General features: G+C 31.3%; 1 protein-coding gene across 1 annotated transcript in view; it reads left to right on the top strand.

Annotated features, from left to right (window-relative positions):
- The window catches only part of MDGA2 (MAM domain containing glycosylphosphatidylinositol anchor 2), a 729,529-nt gene that overhangs the window by 658,411 nt on the left and 48,359 nt on the right, over positions 1–22,759 (top strand). The window contains 1 exon segment of the mRNA XM_054690202.1: positions 9,059–9,207. Coding sequence (XP_054546177.1) covers positions 9,059–9,207 — 149 coding nt within the window.

Below are 22,759 nucleotides of genomic sequence, written 5' to 3'. Positions count from 1 at the left end.
AATTCTGGTATGTGCCCAAATATTTGATAGTATAGTGACAAGCAAAAGCCCATCAGTAAAATCTATAGTACAGAAGAGGATAATTGAAGGACAGAATTTAAAAAACTGCCCTTCTTTTTCTTCATACAAGTCTTTCCTTCACTAATAGTCAAATAACTCTACTCCTAGAGGAGTTCTGCAGATTATTTCTTTAGAATACATGGTTTATATATACAAAATATTTCCTTAGATATCTCCAAGTAAAATGTGAATGGATTTATAATTTATATTTCCAAACTCTTGTTAAACCCCAGCAATATTCATTTACAATGTCAAATGTGAAAGCTAATTGCTTCATCAATCCAAATTATCTTTTAAAATTTTTGGATCAGGTCCTAACTTAAACTTATTTTGAAAAGGGAAAAGATCATGTTATCCATAATTTTCATCATTTTTGGAAGGTACTTTCTGGTTTTTATAGTGAAAGTGTTATTCCCATAAGTTGAATTGTTCTCTGGTATGTGCAAGTATTTGTTTTATTTTGCCCAAGATAACTATATACAGTTGATGTATAAGCCAACAACTACTTTGTATAAATATTTTGTTTGCTAGGCTGATGCCAAAAAGGACCACAGGTGATTCAATTGTGTTGAAATATTGCTTCATTAAAGCTTAAAGAAAATAAATGGGAACTCATTTCAGTTTGTCCAGTTTAGATATAAAATTACTTCAAAATCCTATGCTTGAAACAGTAACAATAAAAACGACTATGGTCCTCTGCTAGAAAGTTTAATTTTAGGGGCCTCCCCGCAGCGGTTGAGCGCTGGGTTGCGAACCTGCCCTCAGCCGAGGGCCCCACATGGTGACCTCTCCTGCCACCTGCTGCTTCCCTCAGCAGTGTACTTCAGTCCTTCTGCCTGCTCTGCTCCCTGCTCTGGCTCTGGTGAATTCTCTCACCCTCCTGCGCTTCTGACTGTACCCAGTGCTTGTATGTATCAATCAATCAATCAATCAATCAATCTTTTAAAAAAAAAGTTTAATTTTACTTTTTTTAGATTTTACCTTTTTTGTGTGTCTTTGGATGTAGAGGGACTTTAGTATTTATTGAACTGCCTTGTGCTATGATAAATATTTGAAATGGATTATATAAAATAATTTAAAATGTAAGTTGTATATTTTGATAGATTTGAATTTCCAGAAATATCTTTTAAAACCAGCCAATTTCATAAGATAATTGTTAATTATGAAAGCCAAAGAACTTAATTGAAAAAGTCCTTACCAGTAAACAAATGAATCTATTATTATTATTATTATTATTATTATTGGTCAATTATGCTATTTTTATTATATTAATGAAGAATCCTTATCTTATATGACAGTCCCTACTTAAATGAGAAATATCTTAAATCAAGGGAGCATTTTAAGACTGAGAAACATATAACATTTTCTTTCAACTAATGTAGATATGTGTGGCTTCAGCATTCTTAGAGATTTGCAAGATTGAATTACAAAGTCATAGTACTACTAAAAACCCTACTTGGTTGCCTGTATATTTGAATATGAGTTATGTGTTTAATAAGCAGCAAGGGGGAGTCTTTAAATTATAGTATTTGTATCTGATCATCATTGTCATAATTTCCATATTTTAGTAAATTGACTTGGAGGGTTATTCTTATGTTTTATTTTAATGGCCTCTGTCTTCCTAGGGATTTAGGAAAAAGCTAAGTTATTAATGTATCAAGAAGATGTTAGGAAGCTTTATTGGATTTTTTGTCCATTTCTTATCCAAAATATTAATACCTTATTAAGGCAGTCATTTTATTTAGATGGTTTTAGAAAAAGTCTGGTAAAGACTTATGGTTACAAACACTCCAGGCATCCTTGAGTATGCAGGCAGCAAGTTAGAGGTTATAGTTAACTTTTCATTAACAACCTGAAAATATTTATGTTAATGTGAACTTATCATAGGTATCTAAGTAAGGTTTTAAATTGTCATCAGAAATAAGAACATTTTAATGTTATGTAAGTGACCTCATTTTAATTTCTCTTTATAAATTTATTTTAAATGTTTTACTGATAGACTAACAAAAATGCACCCTTTTTTCATTTTATTTTATGTAATCCTTACATCATTTTTCATTTTTGCACAATGTATGCATTTTCATTTTGGTTATATTCCCCATACAATTCCCACCCCCCTTATTTTGACCCTAATCCCTCCTCTCTTTTCCCCCTCACCCCTGGTAGTGTGTCTCTGGTCTACAGTTACTTGTTGATTTTGAATTTTTCTTTATTATAATTAATCTTTTTTCCTGGTTCCTTATTTAGATTTTCTAAATTCCTGCTATGAGTGAGACCATCCGGTATTTTTCTTTTTCTTTCTGGCTTATTTCTCTGAGCATGATCCCTTCCAGCTCCATCGATGTTGCTGCAAATTGCATGAGTTTTCCCTTTTGGTTGCTGAATAATATTCCATTGAAAAAACCACAAACACTCTTAAGGAAGATTATTCTTGGCCAGTATATAAAAGTTATTTAAAAGCTATAATTAAGTTTAAAAGATTTTTATATAGAGGTATTATCTACTATACCACCATTCTGAAAATTTAAAAAAAATCATGTAGGTGAAGCATATAATTGAATCATTCTAAAATAACAAGACTGTTTGTAATTCTCTCCTGGCCCCAGTTCTGTTAGGTGTAATTCTGGGAAAATATCTTTTATCAAGAAAAGAAAACTGTTCTTAAAAAAAGAAAAATGTTCATATAGAAAATATTTTCTGCAATTCTTGTGTTTTGCTAAGACAATGCATGAGAGCTATGGGTATTTCAGTGGAAAAAGCTACAGTGACTACACTTAAGGGGAGAGAATCTTACACTGCCAAACACTAGCAAGGATGTAAAGTAATTGTATTTCAATAACAATTTAAAAATGTTTTGTAAAATAAAACATCTTGTTCAGAAAAAAATGTTAACTATTGTATGAATGATTATCATGGAAAAATTATAAAAGAAAGGATAGTCATAATTTGGGTACAAAAAGAGAGAAAAATTGAAAAACAAAAATAACACGAGGAAAGTGTTGTATCTTACAGGGTCAAAATGTGTGAGAATCACACTGAAGTTTTAGGAACCTTCATGCTGAATCACTAAGAAGTAGCCAAAAGAAGCATAATCAGAAAAAGGGTTCACAGATTCATTTAGGCAGATCATGTGTTGGTGTAAAGTGATGAGTGAAAGTAGATGTCATTAGACAAACTATAATAGTTACAAACAATGGACAATTTAAAAGATGAATCAACAGATGCAAGAATGAAGAGTCAAAGATGAAAATCTTGGTGAGGCTTCCTTTTATAAAGAAATTCAGCTAAAAATATTATAAAGCTTGTCCCCCATTTCTACTGTTCTATTTCTTTAATAAAAATGCTTTACATATACTATAACAGGTCACTAAGTGAATTCATCATTTATTTTCTGAAAATAGTGTTCTAGTGACTTGACTTTAAAAAAAAAAGGAAAGCACTAAACCTATTTCTATAGCCATTTTATTTTAAATACACATAACCTATAAAAGAAATTATGTCATAAAGTAACTGTATCTCATGCCTTATCTATCTTTAAAGGCTTTCTGTAGAGATCTACGTGATTTGTAAAGATTGACAGTAATGTCAATAATTTTATTATTTAGCCAATCAATGAGCCTGGTCTCCAGAGCATTCTAACAAGTGTTATATAGCTAGAGTGTGGTCACTCTCCAGCCTACCTCAAGATGGTATTTACAGTCTGACTTTAGTAGAAGAATATGAACTTGAGTAAAGGATGAGTAAAACAAACTGTGTTGCACAGTGATGACTGGCCATTTGAAGACATGTTAGCTGTCTCTGCAGATAGCTTCACATTGCTGTACTTAATCTCTTGCATCACCAGAGAGGCCCAATATTAGCTGTCTCTGAGTAGGAAGATGAATAGACGCTTCACTGTCTCAATCACTCTGTCATTTAACCTGTGATTTAGTTGAGTTATAAATTGTTACACATAACTTGCAAATTTTTATGAACTCTAATCAACCATTAACTGAGAGATGCCATTGAATTCACAACTATGTTATTTCAGTTATGATTTCCTGCTCACATATTGATAAGACCAATCTCTATTCAATGATCTTCAATGAATCTTGTGATGATATTCTGTTTTATTGATTCTGTGACATTTACCTGAATTCTAAGGTAATTCATCCTTTTATAGGAGTAATTTCTTTGAAGTATTACATGTCTTCCAGGTCTTCATTTCTTCTATATATTAGTTTACCATCTTTCAGATAAAATGACAATAGGCATAATCCCTTAATTTGGTAATAATTCCTTCATTATTTTTAATGAGATAAAGTTTAATGTTACAATTGTATAACTAAATGCCAAATTTAAGTAATAGAGGTGAACACATTGGTTCTGTTTTAAAAAAACATTCCTTTGAATTCACAGATTAAACTCCTTTATCCTCAAAGTACTCCAAATGTTCCCACATCCATGATGCTTTTACAAAGCTTTGAATCAAACAAGAAGTTTTCAGAAAAATAGGTCTCCCCAAGAAGTTATGCAATTCTTCATTCCTTTCCCAGAATGAGATGTATACAGTCATTGGTTGTCTCAATTAGTGAACTCTAGTGTCCATTGTTTCTCTGAATATTGACATGCAGGAGTCCACATAGCATTAGTGTTTAAGTTTGCCATGAATTTCTGTAGCTACTCTTCTTCTACTAATACACACTTGAAAAGTTTTCAACTGTTTCCTAATTTTGAACTATAGTTCTAGATGAGTTCATCTAAAAAGATTTAAACTGGAACAGTGTTGTATAGAAATAAAAATAGAATATAAAAGAGCCAGAAAATATTCTAGGCATGCTTGCTGAAGGAAAAAAAAGAAAAGTGCTTGTAAGATAAAAGAGAAAAAGATATTATGAATTCTTTCCCTGTTCAACCAGCAGATGTCATGTTTGGTTGTCAGAGCCTAAGATTATTACAAGGGAATTTCCTTAGTATTACTGTGAACATTTCACAAAGTGAATGCAAAAACATTAAATATGACTTGTTCTGAAATCAGAGAAGAAATTTGAGTGTGTGTGTGTTTAAATTTTAATATACATTTCTCAAATGAAAACATTTTTCCTTTGAACTTTATGCAAAAGAGCTTTTGTGTTCTAAAAGTATTCTAGGAGATATAAGCAAGCTTATCTATGTGCAAATATAACTTCTCAAAAATATTTCTTATCAGTAGGTCCTTCTTACTAATCAATATTATTCATGTACCATCTAAAATCATTTTTATCAATTCTAAGGTGATACAATTAGCTCCAAATTTTCTTGTTTTGAATTTCATTAATCAACAGTCAAAATTAAAGTAGAACCTGTTATATTTGTTTATTTGTATCAACTTTTGCATATCATGATTTCTGTTCTGTATCTATTTTTTGGTCTGTTAAATAAGACATTAGAATAGTTCACCTCTAAATTATTCTCTAATCTAATGAACAATTACTACATCTAATGTGGCTCAAATGTAATACAGATATGTCAATACAGATAAAATAAGTACTTTACAAATTGGATGGAAAAGATTTGTTATAATCTGCAACTAAATATAAAGATGATGGTGAAATTTTATAGTGAAATTTCATCTACTTGTAATATTTAAGTAAGCATTGGATGAAAGCTTAATTTTTTACCACCTTGAATATGGATTTTAAATTCTTCAATCTGCCTCGTCTTTTCTTTTTATTTGAAAATTTATTGAGGTAACATTAGTTTGTAATGTATGATATTAAAATTTGACATCTGTATACCCTTCATTTTGTTCACCCCCTATAGTCTATCTAGTTTCCTTCTAAAATAGATCTGGATCAACAAATTCATAATATTCATAAGATCATGAGGATTTTGTTTCAATTTTAGGACCAAACTGAACTGCTTTAAAACAATCTTAGAAGTATGTTTTTAGATAAACAATCAGTTCTTGAATTATGGCAGTTTACATTTATTACATGTAGCCAATTACTTCCCTGATAGTCAACCAAAAAGAGTAGGATTAGACTACAGACTATAGAGACATGAAATGGAATGTAGAAGTATGCTTAAAACTATTGAAATAATGCAATAAAGAGTAGAGGAATATTTCATATTTCCCTATAGATTTGTGAGTGAGAGGTACCTTAATGGCCAGCTGGCAGACAGCAACCCATGTGAACTCTGTAAATGACTGTTAGACATTGATTACTCCACTGAAGGAAAAATCAGTTTATTGACGGAGACCATTTCACGTTCATAGAGAATTGGTAGGATATTTCAAAGTTAAAATATGTATTCTTTTAATAGTCACTGGAATTCATCTATCACATATGTTAAATTTTAGTCTGATTTTCTTGAAGTAGATTTCAACTCTTAGAAATGTCCATTTATCCATTTTGAGAGTTTTTTTTTTTTTTTTCCATGCCAAATCACCTCTATTTGTGACTTTATTCTCACCTGTTTCTGGTTGAATGCATCATTAATTTTATGGAAAAAGTGATGCTTAGAGCAAAATATTTTGCCCATTAAATATCCCTTATAGTTAATAAACAAAATCAAAGTCCATCCCCTCTCCAAAAAAAAAAAATAGAATAGGCTTTTACCACCTCAATTCAGTCTAGATTCTATTCTCTAATAAAAACACATCAGGCTTACCCTACTCACTTAAGCAGCTATTACTTCATTTATAGATTTTTAGATACTCATTTTCATTGTTTTTTTAATAATTTTTGTTGAAGTACCAACATGATAACATTATATAAGTTCCAAGTTGCATCAATGTGAATCAACATGTGCATATACTACATTAATTTCACCACAGAAAGACCAGTTCTATACTTCACCATAATATTGAAGAGTTTTATCTGTTTACCCAATTTCCATGTTCCCTTTCCCCCTTCACTTCTGGGACATGCTAATTTCACTTTATAAGTTTTTTAAAGCTTATTTTTATTTTAGTTAGATCATTTATTTATTTAGTTTATCTCATTTTAAATCAAAACCCCTAGCTGTTTATCTAGTTTACTACTAATACACATTCTCAGTAACATTTGAAAAATTTGGTCTCATATGCAAGGTGTTGTTGCTGTTTTGGGTAGTGACTCCTTCATCTGGTATACTGTTTACCTCCCATCTAGATTTTTCTCTTAAGTATTAAAAAATATGAACTTGTGCTATCATTTAGTAAATGTAAAGATTCATGCAAGATAAAAGTAATAAAATGAATATGATGGTTCTTTTCCAGAGTCCTCCTTTTTTTATATAGAATCGATCAAATCCATATTAATTTAGTTGAATTAATAGTCACATTAAAATTTAAATTCACACAATAGTGATGTAGAAAACTCTCCAAGTGTTACTAAAATTCAGATAATTAACTCAACATATTTAATTTTGTTAATAAACTTGTGAAAAATTAAATTTAGTTCACCTGACACTTTCTATTTTTCCTAGAGAACCTCTCCAGAGTAATACAATCACTTCCATTGTTAGTGTTCAAAATCCATCTTTTATCTTTTATGTGTTGAATTACTCCTCTACAACCACTAGATGATAGATGGCTGATAAAACTAGGTAAGAGAAATTCCTGTACACAGTAAAGTCCCAGAAGAATAGTTAATATTCAATCTAATGTTTTAAGAGAAAAAAAGATGTTAAAGTGTGAAAATAAGTCCACAACTAAATTTATTCATCATACAATAAGAATTGCAGAATTATTATACAAGTTGAGAAAATGTGAATGATTTTTGTGGGGCTAGAGTCCATAACTCTTCATTTCCTTATATCCCCAATGCCTAACACTCTACTTGGGCTTCTAATAAGTTCACACTAAACACTAATATTGTTGACTTAATAAATATGTATAAATAGGTAAAAATGACAGGTGTATAAAAACTATATTTCAGGAAATCAGTAAATTGGACTTATAATTCCAAATCTGTATACTTTTCAATTTGACAATTAAAAAAAAAAAACTAAGATGGTTTATATGTGCTGTAAGCACTATCTTGCTTCACATATTCTTAACATCTCTAGAAAAGCATTGTTGTTATTGACCAATATTCTTATGTTAATGTTAGGCGTTTGTTTTTAAGTTCAGATTTATTGACCAAAGACAGAGGCAATATAGACAAATATTTCATTTGCCATAGTCAAGACATGGAAGCAGCCTCCATGTACACTGATGGAATAAATGGATGAATCCTACATGATGTGTATATGATGGAGTGTTATTCATAAAATGAAGGAAATTTTGCCATTTCCTTTGTTATGAAAATCTGATGGATCTTAAGATCATTTTCACTGATTTTATTTACAAAGTTGGTGATTTTCTTGCTCCTGAACTTCTTTCAACTTTATATTTTTAAATTTTCCTCCTGTTCACTGGTTATTCCTTTTCAGGTCTTTATGGGGAGTATTATCTCTGTCTATACTTTGACCATTTCCATTCTTCAAAAGTGCACAGTTTGGTAGGAAAAACAGTCACTGCATGTCACAGCCATACCACTACTAACTAGTCAGACCTTAGTTCTCTTTCCTGCATTCCCTTGGGGATCTCATCAATGTGATGATACTGAATTTAAAATTTATGTATGTGTCTGTGGTTGGCAAGATTATATCTCCAACTTTGGTCTCTCCTAAAATCCAGACAAAGGTAGACATCTCACTTGCATCTCCATTTAGATTACTTAAAGTTTCAAAAATTTAAGTTCTTCCCAAACTGATCCTTCATAGCATTTTACAGCATTTGATGGAATACCATCCTTCCAGTTTAGGCAAAAAAACCTTGCAGTCATCTTTGATGTTTCTTCCCTTTCACTGCTAATCCAATCCACCAGGAAATCCTTTAGAATCTGTTGTTAAAATTCCCCAGAAACTTGATTGGATTCCAAGCACATGACATTTGAGAAGCAAGGATAAATTGTAGAACATATAATAGAAAGTGGGTAAAAGGCAAAAAAAAAAAAATGTTTAACTCGAATAATTTATTATTTGAATTAACAGACTCTTTCTTTTATAGGAAAGGCCTATGCTCCAGAATTCTATTATGATACCTACAACCCTGTATGGCAGAACAGACACCGTGTTTATTCCTACAGTCTACAGTGGACACAAATGAACCCTGATGCAGTAGATCGGATTGTTGCCTACCGGTTGGGTATTAGGCAGGTGAGAAATTTAATGGTTTTTTTTTTTTTTAACTTTTTGATCTTTTGTAAGAACACTGTTACTATAATTTGTTGCTAGAAATTTTAATCATTTTGCATGAATTCCAAGTATATTCCTGTGTAAAATATAATATTACTCTACTTAGAATTATTCCAAAGTACTTGAAAATCTTGGAAATCAGTTTATGCATTTTCCACTGAGACAGAAGGCATATTAAAGTCTTCTGAACCTTCTGAAATCCATCACCACCAGATAGGTTATAGAAATTGCATGGTATAATTGCCATGGTACACTAACCTATGCTACATAAATCTTTATTTTGTTTTCTAAGCAATAAATCCTATTTTCATTCTAAGACATTCAAAGTATGTGTGGAATATTTTAAAAGTTGATTTAATATTTCTGAGGAATAGAAGTAGTTTGGTAAAATAAGAAGAAACAAAAATTATGTTTTCCTAAGGTGGTTGAAGATATAGGTTATGGAGAAAAAAAATTTTTTTTTCAAATGAGCCTCTGCTAAATTCAGTTATTCTTTGTTGACATAGATGATATTATTGAAATTTAAATGTAGGTCTTTCCATTGTTTCCTGTTACATAGTATATTTTCTGAGGTTTCTATTTCAACTTAACAGTGATGATTATTGTAATAAAAGTTATATATTACATGCATGTTGCATTTTTCTCTCCTAGACTGTTTTGGAATCTTTAATCAATGGATTTTTGACTATAACTTGAATGTTGCTTAAATAAACTATGTTAGGAATTTGAACTAAAAAATATTAAAGAGAATTTCTTCTCTAATGATTAGTATTGGTGGCTCTGTCTATGAGAATAAGTTTCTTTCAAGGGATTATTAACAATGTATGTTACTATGTCATGATTTTAAAATCTTACTATTTTTGCTTATTTTTTTAGTTTGAGCCTATATATCTAAATTATTTTCCCATCTCTAAAATATCTCTAGAATATAGTGAAAAAATACCTCCCCTTTTAATAGTAATCATGTCCTTAATTTTGCAATACATTTATATATTATACAAAGTATAAAAATAAATCTGATCTTGAATAATGACAAATTTGGTTTCAGAGAGCCCTGCTTTGTTTCTAATTCAGAAGCCATTAGGCACCTTATTACCTATTCTTAGAGTAAATCAGATTATAAAATCCCTGCTGTGTTATTAAATCCACAGCTGGATGTGGTTGGTAAACTAAATCTACTAGCACTGAGTCAGTTTACTGGCAGTATTAGCCAAATCCTCCGTTAAACTATTTGGTGTAGATTTAAATATGAAGAGAAAAATGGTCTCAGAATTTGAGTATTGGCTTATGCAGTGTTCTTAAAAGTTGCTGTTGTGTATTTAGAAAAAAAATATTGCTGAAATTCTGAAAATGCTGCTTTAAGAAACTTAAAGAGAGAACAAATGTATCATGTGCAGTTAAAATATTAATGTGTAGAAAAGTTTTCTCAAAATCTTAATGTCCTTAAGTTATACTTTTTAGGCTCAGCTAAGCAATTATTTAATCTCCTTAGACAGCTACTAGCCTCCCAATTACTTGCTTCATTTGTTGCTTAACGGGAAAGAGAAAAAGGTTATTTGAATGCTGCTTTCCTTGGTATCTAAGGAATTAAAATCAAGCAAAACTATTTGTGAGTTATCTGAACATAACCAAATAAGCAAAACAGTTAAACACTTGGCTATAGTTTCAAATAATAAAGGTATTTGAGTTTCATAAATACATATTTTAAACTCTGTAATGGAGATGCACAATGAATGTGACTTTTTTGATTATTATCTTTACAAAGTAGGATATTTCGTAGAATAAGTTACCTTAGTTGCACTACCTCCTGTTTTCTTAAGTAATGATATAGTAAAATGCTTGGAATTATATTCATCGCTCACCTACTCAATCATTGAAACTTTAAATAATCAACCATATATTAATGCCAGGATCCCAAAAGAATAAAGTATGGTCCTCATCATTTTCTTAAAATAAGTGTTATCGAAGAAATATATACTATGTGCCATAGAGACAGGTATGAATCAGTTAGTATTGCAAAGTAGTGGGGCTCAGAGAGATGATTACCAAAGCAGAGGCTTGTTTTTTAGATTATGTAGTTTTGATCTCAAACTTTCTTAATAAACAGTAGTCACAAATTATCACAAATTAAGAAATCAATAATCAAAAATAAACTTTTTGGTATAATTGAATGTTGGATCAACTTACTATGAATTTTATTTTAGTCATCATGTGAATATTTTGACAGAACTGTCATTTATTTCTTCTTTGTTTAAAATATATTTGTCACTTTATTAGTAAGCTATCACTTATTGTTACTTATTAAAGATTTACTATTATAACAGATCAGGGTAATTGAAATATTCATAAAATATTGTATAGGTAAATGAACATATATATGATAATTATGGCTATTAATATTAGCAAGCACCTAGATTAATGTATCAATATAAAAAGTAGAAAAATTGGAAGACAATGCAGTATAATTGGTTGATCATGGAGAATGATTTTTTTATGCACTAACATTGTATATGAAGGAATATTAGTGTATATGGCACACTCTACACAGGTGGAATGAAAATAGTAGGATAAGATAAAAGTAAAATTACAATAATGTATGTGATTGACTTAAGTCAGTTGGGCAGATTTTGTTCAGAGAAGGAGTATAGAGGAAATATTTGACATAGGACATCTAATTCTGGTCCAGGGAAATCTGTGATTTGGTAATTTATATTCATTAGTTCTAAATCATAAGTAAAATGAAATCTTCCATAGATTTCATTGAATGATATTGCACAAAAGGCAGGGACTATAGTTAGGCCTATGTTTAGAATAAGTTTGAGCAAGATATTATTGAAGTAGTGAATAGGGAAGATGAAAAATTGAATTAAAATGTTGAAATTGGGGCCTCTGTGGTGGCACAGCGGTTGAGCGCTGGGTTGCGAAGCTGTCCGCAGCCTCTGCGGTGCCAGTTCGATCCCCGGCTGCTCCCCAGCCACCAGAGGAGGGTCCCACCTGGCCCGCAGACCTCTCCTGCCGCCCGCTGCTCCCCTCAGCAATGTACTTCGGTCCTTCTGCCTGTTCTGCTCCCCGCTCTGGCTCTGGTGAATTCTCTCACCCTCCCGTGCTTCTGACTGTACCCAGTGCTTGTATAAATAAATAAATAAATCTTAAAAAAAAAAAAAGCAAAAACCTATATCATCATACCTCCATTTAAAAAAAATGTTGAAACTTCAGAAATTGAATATTGATTTACTTATGAGAAGCAATTTGAAAAGGGTCAGTGACCTTATGTTGGCTTCCCTTTACTTCAGTCTTCTCAGTGAATATTCTAGAAATCATCCAATTTCTAGATGAGGAGTTGAAAGGTTAAAGAAAAATGTAGAGAATCCATTTATTGAATTGTTCCTTTGACTCTGGAAAAGAAATAAGTGGTACAAAGTGAAGCGATCTCCATCTTCCTGATGAAGAACACTGTATATCCTCTTCATTTAGATAAGCAGTAATGTCATTTCATTTCTATAAGCAATAATATCACAATATGTTTATTATAAAGAATAAATATCATAAATTTGAAAGACCTGAATGAGTTGTGGACCTTTGATCTAGAAGTCTTTGTGAAATAAATGCACTTTGTACTGGAATGTTTCAGGTGCTTTCTGAAGAATTTTCTACATTTTTGGCCCATTGTGCAGATTTTTTGGTTGTTGTTATTTAGTAGTACAGCTTGGGAAAATTAATCAGAAAATTTTGATCCCTTTTCTTGACCTTAAATGTGATACAAGTGAGCAATCACATAGGATATTATTATTAACAGAAATAAGATATTGATTCAGCATTTGCTAGCATGCTCAATATTTAATATTTTCAAATTAAACCTGTTTTACTTGAGTGATAAAGGAATGGAAAACAAACAGAAGTACCTTAGTTAGGAACATTCTACTAGAATTTAGATAAATGCTTCCTTTTGAATATGTAAAGTTATAGGTTAGAAGCATTAAGCATGAGAGCTTAAGCTAGCAAAAATGTAGAGCCATAAACTTACCACATAAAGACAGTAATATCAGAAGTTCTAGTAAAAACTGAAGAACTGAGATGTAGAAAACTCTACCAATGTCACGGAAATTAAGGGAAGATTGTGTGAATGGGAAGTGTGCATGCATGCATCCGTGTACAGGGGAATTGGTAGTATTTGCACTTTTAAACAAAATTTTAAATTTAAAAACAAAATTTTAAATTTTAAACCAGATTTTAAAATGTTGAATTGATACGTTAGTAAATTAAAGTTATTTTATGTTATAATATGAAGGTTTGTTTTAAAATTTTAGCATTTTATAGTCCCTTAAAAATTTTCAATGAAATATGCACCTAAAAATCACTATTTTTGGAGGGAGCTTGTTGAAGCTTATACCATACCATCTCTTCAGTTTTCCTCTTTGAAGGTGTATGTATCATTCTGTTCATCTTCCCTTCACCAAAATAAACTCCATGACTTAATCTGAGATCAAAAGGGCAAACAAGTGCTTTCCCCCATAAGCCTGTAATAAATAAAAGCACCACATACTTGTGAGGAGTTCACATTATTATTAAGATTTGCTGTGCTGGTCAACAATAGTCAATTGGATAGATGTTGATATAGCTAATTTTCTGCTGTAACTATAACCTCAGACAGCTCTACTTCTTGTGTTCACTTGTAAAATGCTAAAAGAATAAGAGTAAAGACTTGATTATAAACTTGTAACATTTATTTCAAGTAATGAGAGGATAAAGAACTCTACAGTTTTATAGGGGCTTAATAAATATCTTTTGAGGGAGTAAATGGGTCAATAAATAAATGATTAAATGCATGCCACTGTATACCTATGATCTATGAACCAGAACAATAAAATCTGACACATGGTCCTGGGAATAATTCACCAAAGCCTTTATAGTCTTTGACTTACCTTTGGTAATTAGATTTTGCATACTGTTATATTTACAAGAATAAGAAGTGAACTAGACAGAAAAAGTTCATGGAGCATATATTCTGGTAGAGACCAGAGAAAAAAATGAATGAATAGACAGAATAATTTTCCAAAGTGATTAATACTATAAAACAGAGATAGAAGGAAAACCAGTATTATTAAAATTCATTCTCTATTCAGAGACTCTCATGAAAATTTAAGAATGTAGAAAAAGTTCTATCTTTACATTTCCCACATGGACATCATTTTGTGAAACTTTTCAAACCATGTTCATAGGAAGTAGACTGGGAGTTCAGTCTGGGGAAAAGAAAAATATCTCAGGTTAGATTATCTAGTACATTAGCTAAAATGAAACAATAATAACCTCCTGAATTTATTTGACATTTTAGTTATTCTTAAAAACTGAACAAAATAAGGTAAATGACCCAAAAATTAAGTGACTCATAACCCTTAATGTGTTCAGGAATAAGAAAACAAAACTGAGTTTAAAAATTGCAGATTTTGAGGACATGTTACGACTGATGTGTTTGTAAAAACCTGTCAACAATTTGAAAACTGGTTACTTGCACGGGAACAAATTGCCATTTAGAGGAACATATGAGAATCATTTTGTTTAAGAGCTACTATGCTGGGGATGAGAAATTCTGCTTTCAAGGGGATTGAGACTCCTAATGTTTCAATTATAAATGAATTTTCTTATTAAGTAGCTATTTTGAATTTTGCATTCCAGTAATTACACATTTTAATTGAAATGGAATGACCCTAAATGACACCCAAAAACTCACCAGGTATTAATGTGTCAAGATGCTAACACAGGAGACAAAAAATTAAACTGATAAACATTGCCCAGGGACACTTGTATGATTCTAAGAAATCAAAAATGGAGCCTTACCTATTCCTTACTTCCACACTGCTCTGTCCATTACAAGTGGCATTTTTAAATCTTTGTTTCCTGTAATTCTTTTGTTAAATATTTTTTTATTAAGGAAACATTGATTTACAACACTGTATATGATTCAGAAATATATTATCCCCCTTCTTCAAGCATATGTTACCACACCATCAAGGCACCCAACATCCTCCAACATAGTCTATTGTATCCCTCACCCCTTCTTTGCTGGTAAACCAGTAAAACAGTCAGAATTCCTAGATTGTTTTTGGTTTGATATTGTCTAACTTTTTGTTTTGTTTCTCTATATTCCACATATGAGAGAAACCAATTGGTATTTGTCTTTATCTTTCTGGCTTATTTTGCTTAGCATAATCCCCTCCAATTCCATCCATGTTGTCATGAATGGCAAGAGTTCATTTTTTATTTATCCTGAGTAGTATTTATTTAGCCTGAGTAGTAGTATACTAGTGTGTGTGTCTCTCTGTGTGTGTGTGTGTATGTGACATCTTAATCCCTTCATCTATCCTTGGGCAATTTAGTTGCTTCTATAACTTGGCAATTGTAAATATTGCTGCAGTGAGCATAGGAGTGTGTATGGCCCTATGAATTAGCATTTTCCATCCTTGAGTAGATCCTTAGGAGTGGTTTTGCTGGATAATTTAGTACACTTAATTTTAATGTTTTGAGAAACATACTATTTTCTCAAGGGGCTGGACCAATGCACATTGCCATCAGCAATGTCGGAGGGTTCCTTTTTCTCCACATCCTCACCAACATTAGTTGCTTCTGGACTTACTGGAATTGATCATTCTCATAGGTGTATTTCATTGTGGTTTTGATTTGCATTTCCCTGATGATAAGTGATGATGAACATTTTCCATGTGTCTGTTGGTCTACAGTATGTCTTCTTCTTTTTTTTTTTTTTTTTTTTTTTGAGAAGTGTATTTAGGTGAAATCTCATTGAATCTGTATAATGCTTTGGGTAATGTAGTACCATACACAACACTATTTACATCTCATTGGCTGGGATTAGATCACATGACCACATTTTGATTAAAGAGCACTTAAATATCTCACAGCTAAAAATTGGGTTCTTTTGCTCAGCTGTAAAAGGTATAAAAATATTAGCTATGCTTGCTTTACTTAGTTATTGCATATATAGTATTTTCATGTTCTTGAACTGTTGCTCTTCGAGTCTCAACACTGATCCAATATAGAATGAGTTTACTCTGCTTGGTATTTCATTATTTTCTCTTTTTCAGGCTAATCTAGTCAGGTGATTTTTAATGGATGAATAATTATATCAGTCAACGTTAAGCAGTGTTTTGTGAGAAAAGAGAGTAAGATCAACCTTTTTAACACAAAAACAATGCAGTAAGAGATATTGATGTCCATTTGCACATTTGTATAAATAAGCATTGTTTGTTTTTCTTAATTTTTTTCTTGTGGTTATAATTTATATTTGGCAAATAAAACATTGTTTTCATTTTCAGTAATTGAATTGAACCTATTGTATATCAATATATTCAAATATTTATATCATTTTCAATTATCAATTATATAAACTTTATGTAAATATATTGAATTCAGTCTTGTACCCATGAATATCATATTGATTTCCTAAATGTATATCTGTATAAGTGATATCAATCTTAACTAGTCTAACAAAACTGAGAAAATATTCTTGGTGATAAAATAGATTTCAATGAAGTAAAATTGAATAATTCATCATAGCACATATTGAGTGTTCAATAATATTAACTATCATTGTAAATAATATTGCAAAAAGTTATTACTCAGATAATGTCACCAGTTGAAAAACTATTTGAGGAAGTTATTGATTAAATGTGGGAGGTTCAGTTGGCATTTGTAGGATCAAAATATAAACCTGTTAAAAACAGTTCCAGATCATAACATTAGTAAAATATTTTCTAGATGCACAGCAATATACCAGGTTAAGCATAGAAACAACTCAAGGAATTCAAACAATTCATAGAAATAATCCCTGATTTCAGAAAAATACCAAGATTTCAAAACTCTAAATACTGATAAACTTGTCCATCCTGGGAAAACTAATTTATGAAAAAGATGGTGACTGAACTGAATCGTTCCAATTTATTAAGGTTGGAATTTATAATGAATTAATTTTTGGATCAAGGTGTCCTTTAATCTGCTGATCTAAGCATGGAAAGGAAGTAATTAGGCAGTGTTATTTCCAAACTTGATAGGAAACCAATTTTTTTTACATAATAATTTATCATTATCTTCTAAAGAATGATTATTTTTGCTGTTATACATGTTCTCTTTGGTTATTGTCAATGTTATTGTTTTTGTTTAACAGATGAGGATAGTAAATGGTTGAAAGGATATGCCAGTAATACACACAAATTATTTCCTGAGGCAATATGAAATACCCTGCCATTTATTGATTTATATAGCAGTTATGAACACAAAATTCAGCCCACCCATAACGTACATGCACAGGAGAGTAAAAATAAAATTCAAAAGCAAATCTTAATTTTCTTAAGCTGTCAAAACTCACAAAATCAAGAACGTTTGATTGACAAATCCTCCTAAAAATAGATTCATTATCTTAGTCTTACTCATTAATATGTAATTCAGTTCAACATAATTAGGCTTTCCCTAGTATAAAATTCTTTATTACTTTTCTATGGGAACATGAATAAAGTACTCATTGGTTAGGAAAACTTGTGAAAGCAACATATTTAATATAATGCTAAGCAATGTAAAGCAGTAAACTAAAGAAGCTTACCTTGAAATTGGATAATATCAGATCCCTGTGTTATCTGTTGCTTCATACCAGATACCAGACATGTGACCTGGAAAAGTGTATTAATTCTAATGTTTCAGTTCCCTTGATTGAGGGAATAAGGAAAATAATAGTAACCTTATTAGACTTTTATAAAAGTTAAATGAAAAATAATGTGCTGGGCATAATGTTAGCAATAGCAGGCCCTCAAAAATATTGTTGGCTACTACATTTTCCTTAGTAGACAAAATAAATCTTCAGTTGAATATTCACAACTTTCATTCCATACTGCAATTCCATAAAGTGTGGAAGAATAATTAACTACTACAGTTTTAAATATTCAGCCATACAGATGTCTGGATGTTGAATTAAGGGATATACCAAACAGAAGTCATTAGTTAGAGATCCCCCTGGTTGGGGTCATATGAATTGGATTTAGCATGATTTATACTGAAATCACAGTAGGGAATTTTTTAATAAGTGCAATTGTTTATTGGTTTTTCTATTGCAATGCAAAGAACTCTGTAATTGTTCAATTTAATTATAGCAGAATATATATAAAAGTAAACTAGATATTCAGTAATTGTATTTAGATATTATTAACTACATTTTTTTAAAAGATTTATTTATTTATGCATACAAAAGCTGGGGTACAGGCCAGAGATACTGGGGGTGAGAGGATTCACCAGAGACAGAGTGGGGAACAGAACAGGCAGACTGACTGAAATACACTCCTGAGGGGAGCAGTGGGGGAGACAGGAGAGGTCTCCCTCACCATGTGGGTTGCTCCCTGGCCGGCCAGGGATCAAACTCATGCTGCAGAGGCTGCGGATTGATTCATAGTGCAGTGCTTAACTCCTTTGGCCACCAGGGAGGCCCCTTGAACTACATTTTATGTTTAAAAATGAATATCATATTTTCTCCTTAAAAGAAACTTGTGCTCCATTTTTAAGAGAATGATCACTTTAGTCTTGAAAACTCATGTTTCCTATAACAGACCATTTTCCCACAGGGAGAGATCTGTTAGCAGGAGCATGGCCAAAGTGACAAATTTTTTGAGCCAGAGCCACCCATCTTTAGTTCTACTATATTACTTGTTTCAGTTAAGATAGGAGCCTTTACAGATGTTCATATTTTGATTAATTTTAAACATTAAAATGCTTTATTATAATTATACTATAAAAAAGCAAAAAGTATATCAAAATTGTTCAATATTCTGGGAATGCTTTGGGTGATGAAATTGTAGTTTTAGGAATTTCATATTTCTTTTGCCCTTTAGACAAAAGAAGCTATTCTTTATAAACTGGAAAAAAGATCATTAATTTTCAGATCAAATTTATCTAAACTTTACCTTAATGTGTACTATCACATATCAAATTTTTAGAACTCTATCAAATAATGAACTATGTTATTCAATATAAATTCCAAAATCATGACTACAATTCATCTTTGAAATTATCACTGAGTAATGACTAATTCTAGAAAGCAGAAAAATCATGCATGTTATATTCTTGACTTAAAATAAATGTGTTCTGCAAAGTTAAAAATAAATTTTTCCTGGAGCATTCCCTAAGCCAAGTGTCAGCAATTCCCTTTCAAATGCCATGGGTGTTACAAAAGATTTAAAGTGTTCATGCAAGAGGTAAGGGAAAAAGCCTGGCTGGCCTCAATGAACATTCAGTTCTGTATGTATTCTGAGGTTTATGCTTATTCATTTTATCTTTATATTATTTTTTCAGATGTTTTTATGTTTAAAAACAATAATTCTACACATTTTAGTAATATAAGTAAAACAATAATGTGGACATAATTTAAATTTAATATTAACTACCTCGTTGAAATCATCGGAATTTAGTACCTCCCTGGTGGCGCAGTGGGTTGAGCGCAGCTCTGTGAAGCTGTCCACAGCCTCTGCAGCGCCGGTTCGATTCCCGCCGGCCAGGGAGATTCCCACATGGCCAGGCAGACCTCTCCTGTCTTGCTCGCTGCTCCCTTTAGCAGTGCTTTCGGTCCATCTGCCTGTTCTGCTCCCCGCTCTGTCTCTGGTGAGTCCTCTCACCCTCCCACGACTCTGGCCTGTACCCCAGATCTTGTATAAATAAAAATAAATCTTAAAAAAAATCATTGGAATTAAATAACCAAAATCCTTTGAACAGATCCTGGCACAAGTATCCACTCAATAAATATTAGCTATACTTAAAATATTTTCATTTAATGCTACTAATATATTTTGAACAGTCAAATTTATAATGTAAACTCACATAAAAATGTATTAAATATTTAAGAATATTGGAAAAGTAGTCTGTTTTCAAACTCTTCACTAAAGATTTAGCTATTACAGAAACTTTCATTTTTATCAGGGTATTAACACACTCTTTTTATGCAAGACTCTGTTCTATAGTTGTCCTAGTTTTTCCTGGTACTACATTTTTAACTTTAAGTTATAACACCTTCAATATATTTAGGAAGTTTTAGGCTTTAATTTTCTTCTACATCTGTTTCTTCCATTTCTGTGATAACTGGGTACGAATATTTCATTTGATTGTCACTGGAAATTTTGTTCTGTGTTCCTAATGTTTAATTCTCATTTTCAAAATCATCCTTGATATATATCTACAAGGTCTTAATTTACATAACTGTGATATTTACCAGAGGCACTGCCTGCATATGTGCTCACATCAGTCCAGATGGCAGTAGTGTACTAAGGTAGACAAGGAAAGAAAATTTACCAAAGTGCCTGAAAGACTAAAAGAGTCACTAAAACTGTGAACCCACTCAATACTGTCTTTACTTGAGGGTTGTATTGTTCTTTTGTTTTATTATCACATAACTATTCCAATTAGGACTATAAATTAGAAGAACTAGAGTGAATAACTTGTAAGATGTTCAAAGGAAAATGCAGACTGACATTAATTTATTATGTGAGTTAAAATCTGTGATTGTAAAGGGCAGTTTGGAATATGAAATATTAATGAACATATTTTTAAAATATTCTAATACTCTTTTACCAATTATTCCACCATTATTTAAAATTACAATAAAGTAGGTTGAGGCATATGATCCATAAATATGAAGACAAAACTAAAAAGATGGTGAATGATGAATAGATATTATAAAATATAAGCAAAAACAGGAAACTTGAAAGCCAAGGTTTCCAATTAAATGAAAGTTCATAGCAGTGGAGGTGGGCAGGAGGTGCTTGTGGGAATAAGTGTTGTGTCCCAAAGGACTTTATGTCAGGAAACTAAACAATGAGAGAAATTCCATTGTGAAATCACACTGCCCAGGTGTGAATAATAGTTTAGTAAAAGTGAGAGAAGAGCAGTAGAGTTAATACTAAATTCCTGAGAAAGGCACTTAAAACCTAATTGAGTAGGGAAGATATCGGCTAACTTCTCAGCATGAGGACTGAGGACTGTGAGTTTTCCCTAGAAGCACTGGGCCCTGCCTTGGGGGACAAGGCAAGTAAGACCAGATGATGTTGACTAAATTTGAGGGACTATCAGTAAGGAAAAGAGGCTATTCAATTGCTAGGCATTGCCAGGAGTACTTAAGCTGGGGAAGATGCTTGCTATGCTCCAATTTCTATACTTCCTAAGCAGTGCAGAGCACTCAAAGTGGGTTTAAAATCTGAGTTTATCAAGTTCGGGTCTTAAATATACTGAGTTTATTTCAATTGACAAGAATTAGTTTTTCCTCATTAGATATGAGTTAAGTAAAACTCAAGTTTAGAAAAATAAACAATATTCATTTTTAGAAGTAAGTTGGTGTTTATAAAAGTGATACCTTCTCTAATTGCTACTGAATGTGGCTATCTAATACTTTACGATTTCATGCTATAGCATTATTCTGAATTTAATTCTTTGGAATCAGAATTTCCAATTATTATTTATATTTTAAGATATAGATCTTGTTCAGAAAATCACAATCTATTCCTTGTTCAAATAGTGGAAATAACAATTGTTTATGTTAATGTAAGCATATGATGTGAATATTATTAACATACCATGAATATTGTTTATGAAGAGTCCTTTTTACTTCTTTGTTGGTACTTTATAACTCTCTTTGTTGTACTGTTCCTACTGCCATAGTTGTTGTTACTATTACCAATATAATACCAAAGGAGCTTTTAATCTGTGTGCTTTTATCATGTAACACAGCTGTGTTTATTTAACATAACCTCTCACTAGATTTATATATTTCATATAGCTGCAATTATTTTGTTCACATTTCGCATTCTGCTACTTTAACTTGACATGATAACTGAGAGATTTCCTTTTTCCACGGTCTTCAAAATTATGGCATATATTTTACTGATGAACCATAATCATTTAAATCACTATACTAAGTCTTTAATTCAGATCCCTAAAAAGTAGTATTTAATATTTTATGGTTAAATGTGTAATTAAAATATACATAAATATATACATCCCCTTACTTATGTTCAATTAAGAAAATGTTTTCAAGTTAAAAGGTTTGTATCATTATTGCTCTCATTGAATTTTGCCAAATAAAACTAAAACAAAATACAAGGTCATTTTTGCAGTAAGACTGCATTGCTATATAGTTCCAGATATCTCCAGACTGCACCATTTTAATGTCCATGTTTAGAATCTGTTATATAATTATTTTATATGCTAATTATTAAAGTTAACTTCCTAGTTTTAAGACAATACATTAGTTAGCAACTATTGTTTGTCTATTTACATACTTTGTTCAATATAAGTTTGTCGATTAAATTGTCACCACAGCTTTTGATTCAAATTTAACATGAATTTCTATGTTTTCTAAAAACCTTTACTATTATAATATGGTATACATTGAGAAACAAAAGATACTATGACAATAGAAATGCAGTGAAAATCAGACATTGATCACATACCTCGGGAGAGAGCAAAAAACTTATTT

The sequence above is a fragment of the Talpa occidentalis genome, unplaced genomic scaffold (assembly GCF_014898055.3).
Source record: "Talpa occidentalis isolate TD23 unplaced genomic scaffold, MPIMG_talOcc4v2.1 talOcc4.11, whole genome shotgun sequence".
Lineage (NCBI taxonomy): Eukaryota > Metazoa > Chordata > Mammalia > Eulipotyphla > Talpidae > Talpa > Talpa occidentalis.
The sequence above is the reverse complement of the archived record's forward strand: the minus strand, read 5'-3'. Positions and strand labels throughout refer to the sequence as shown.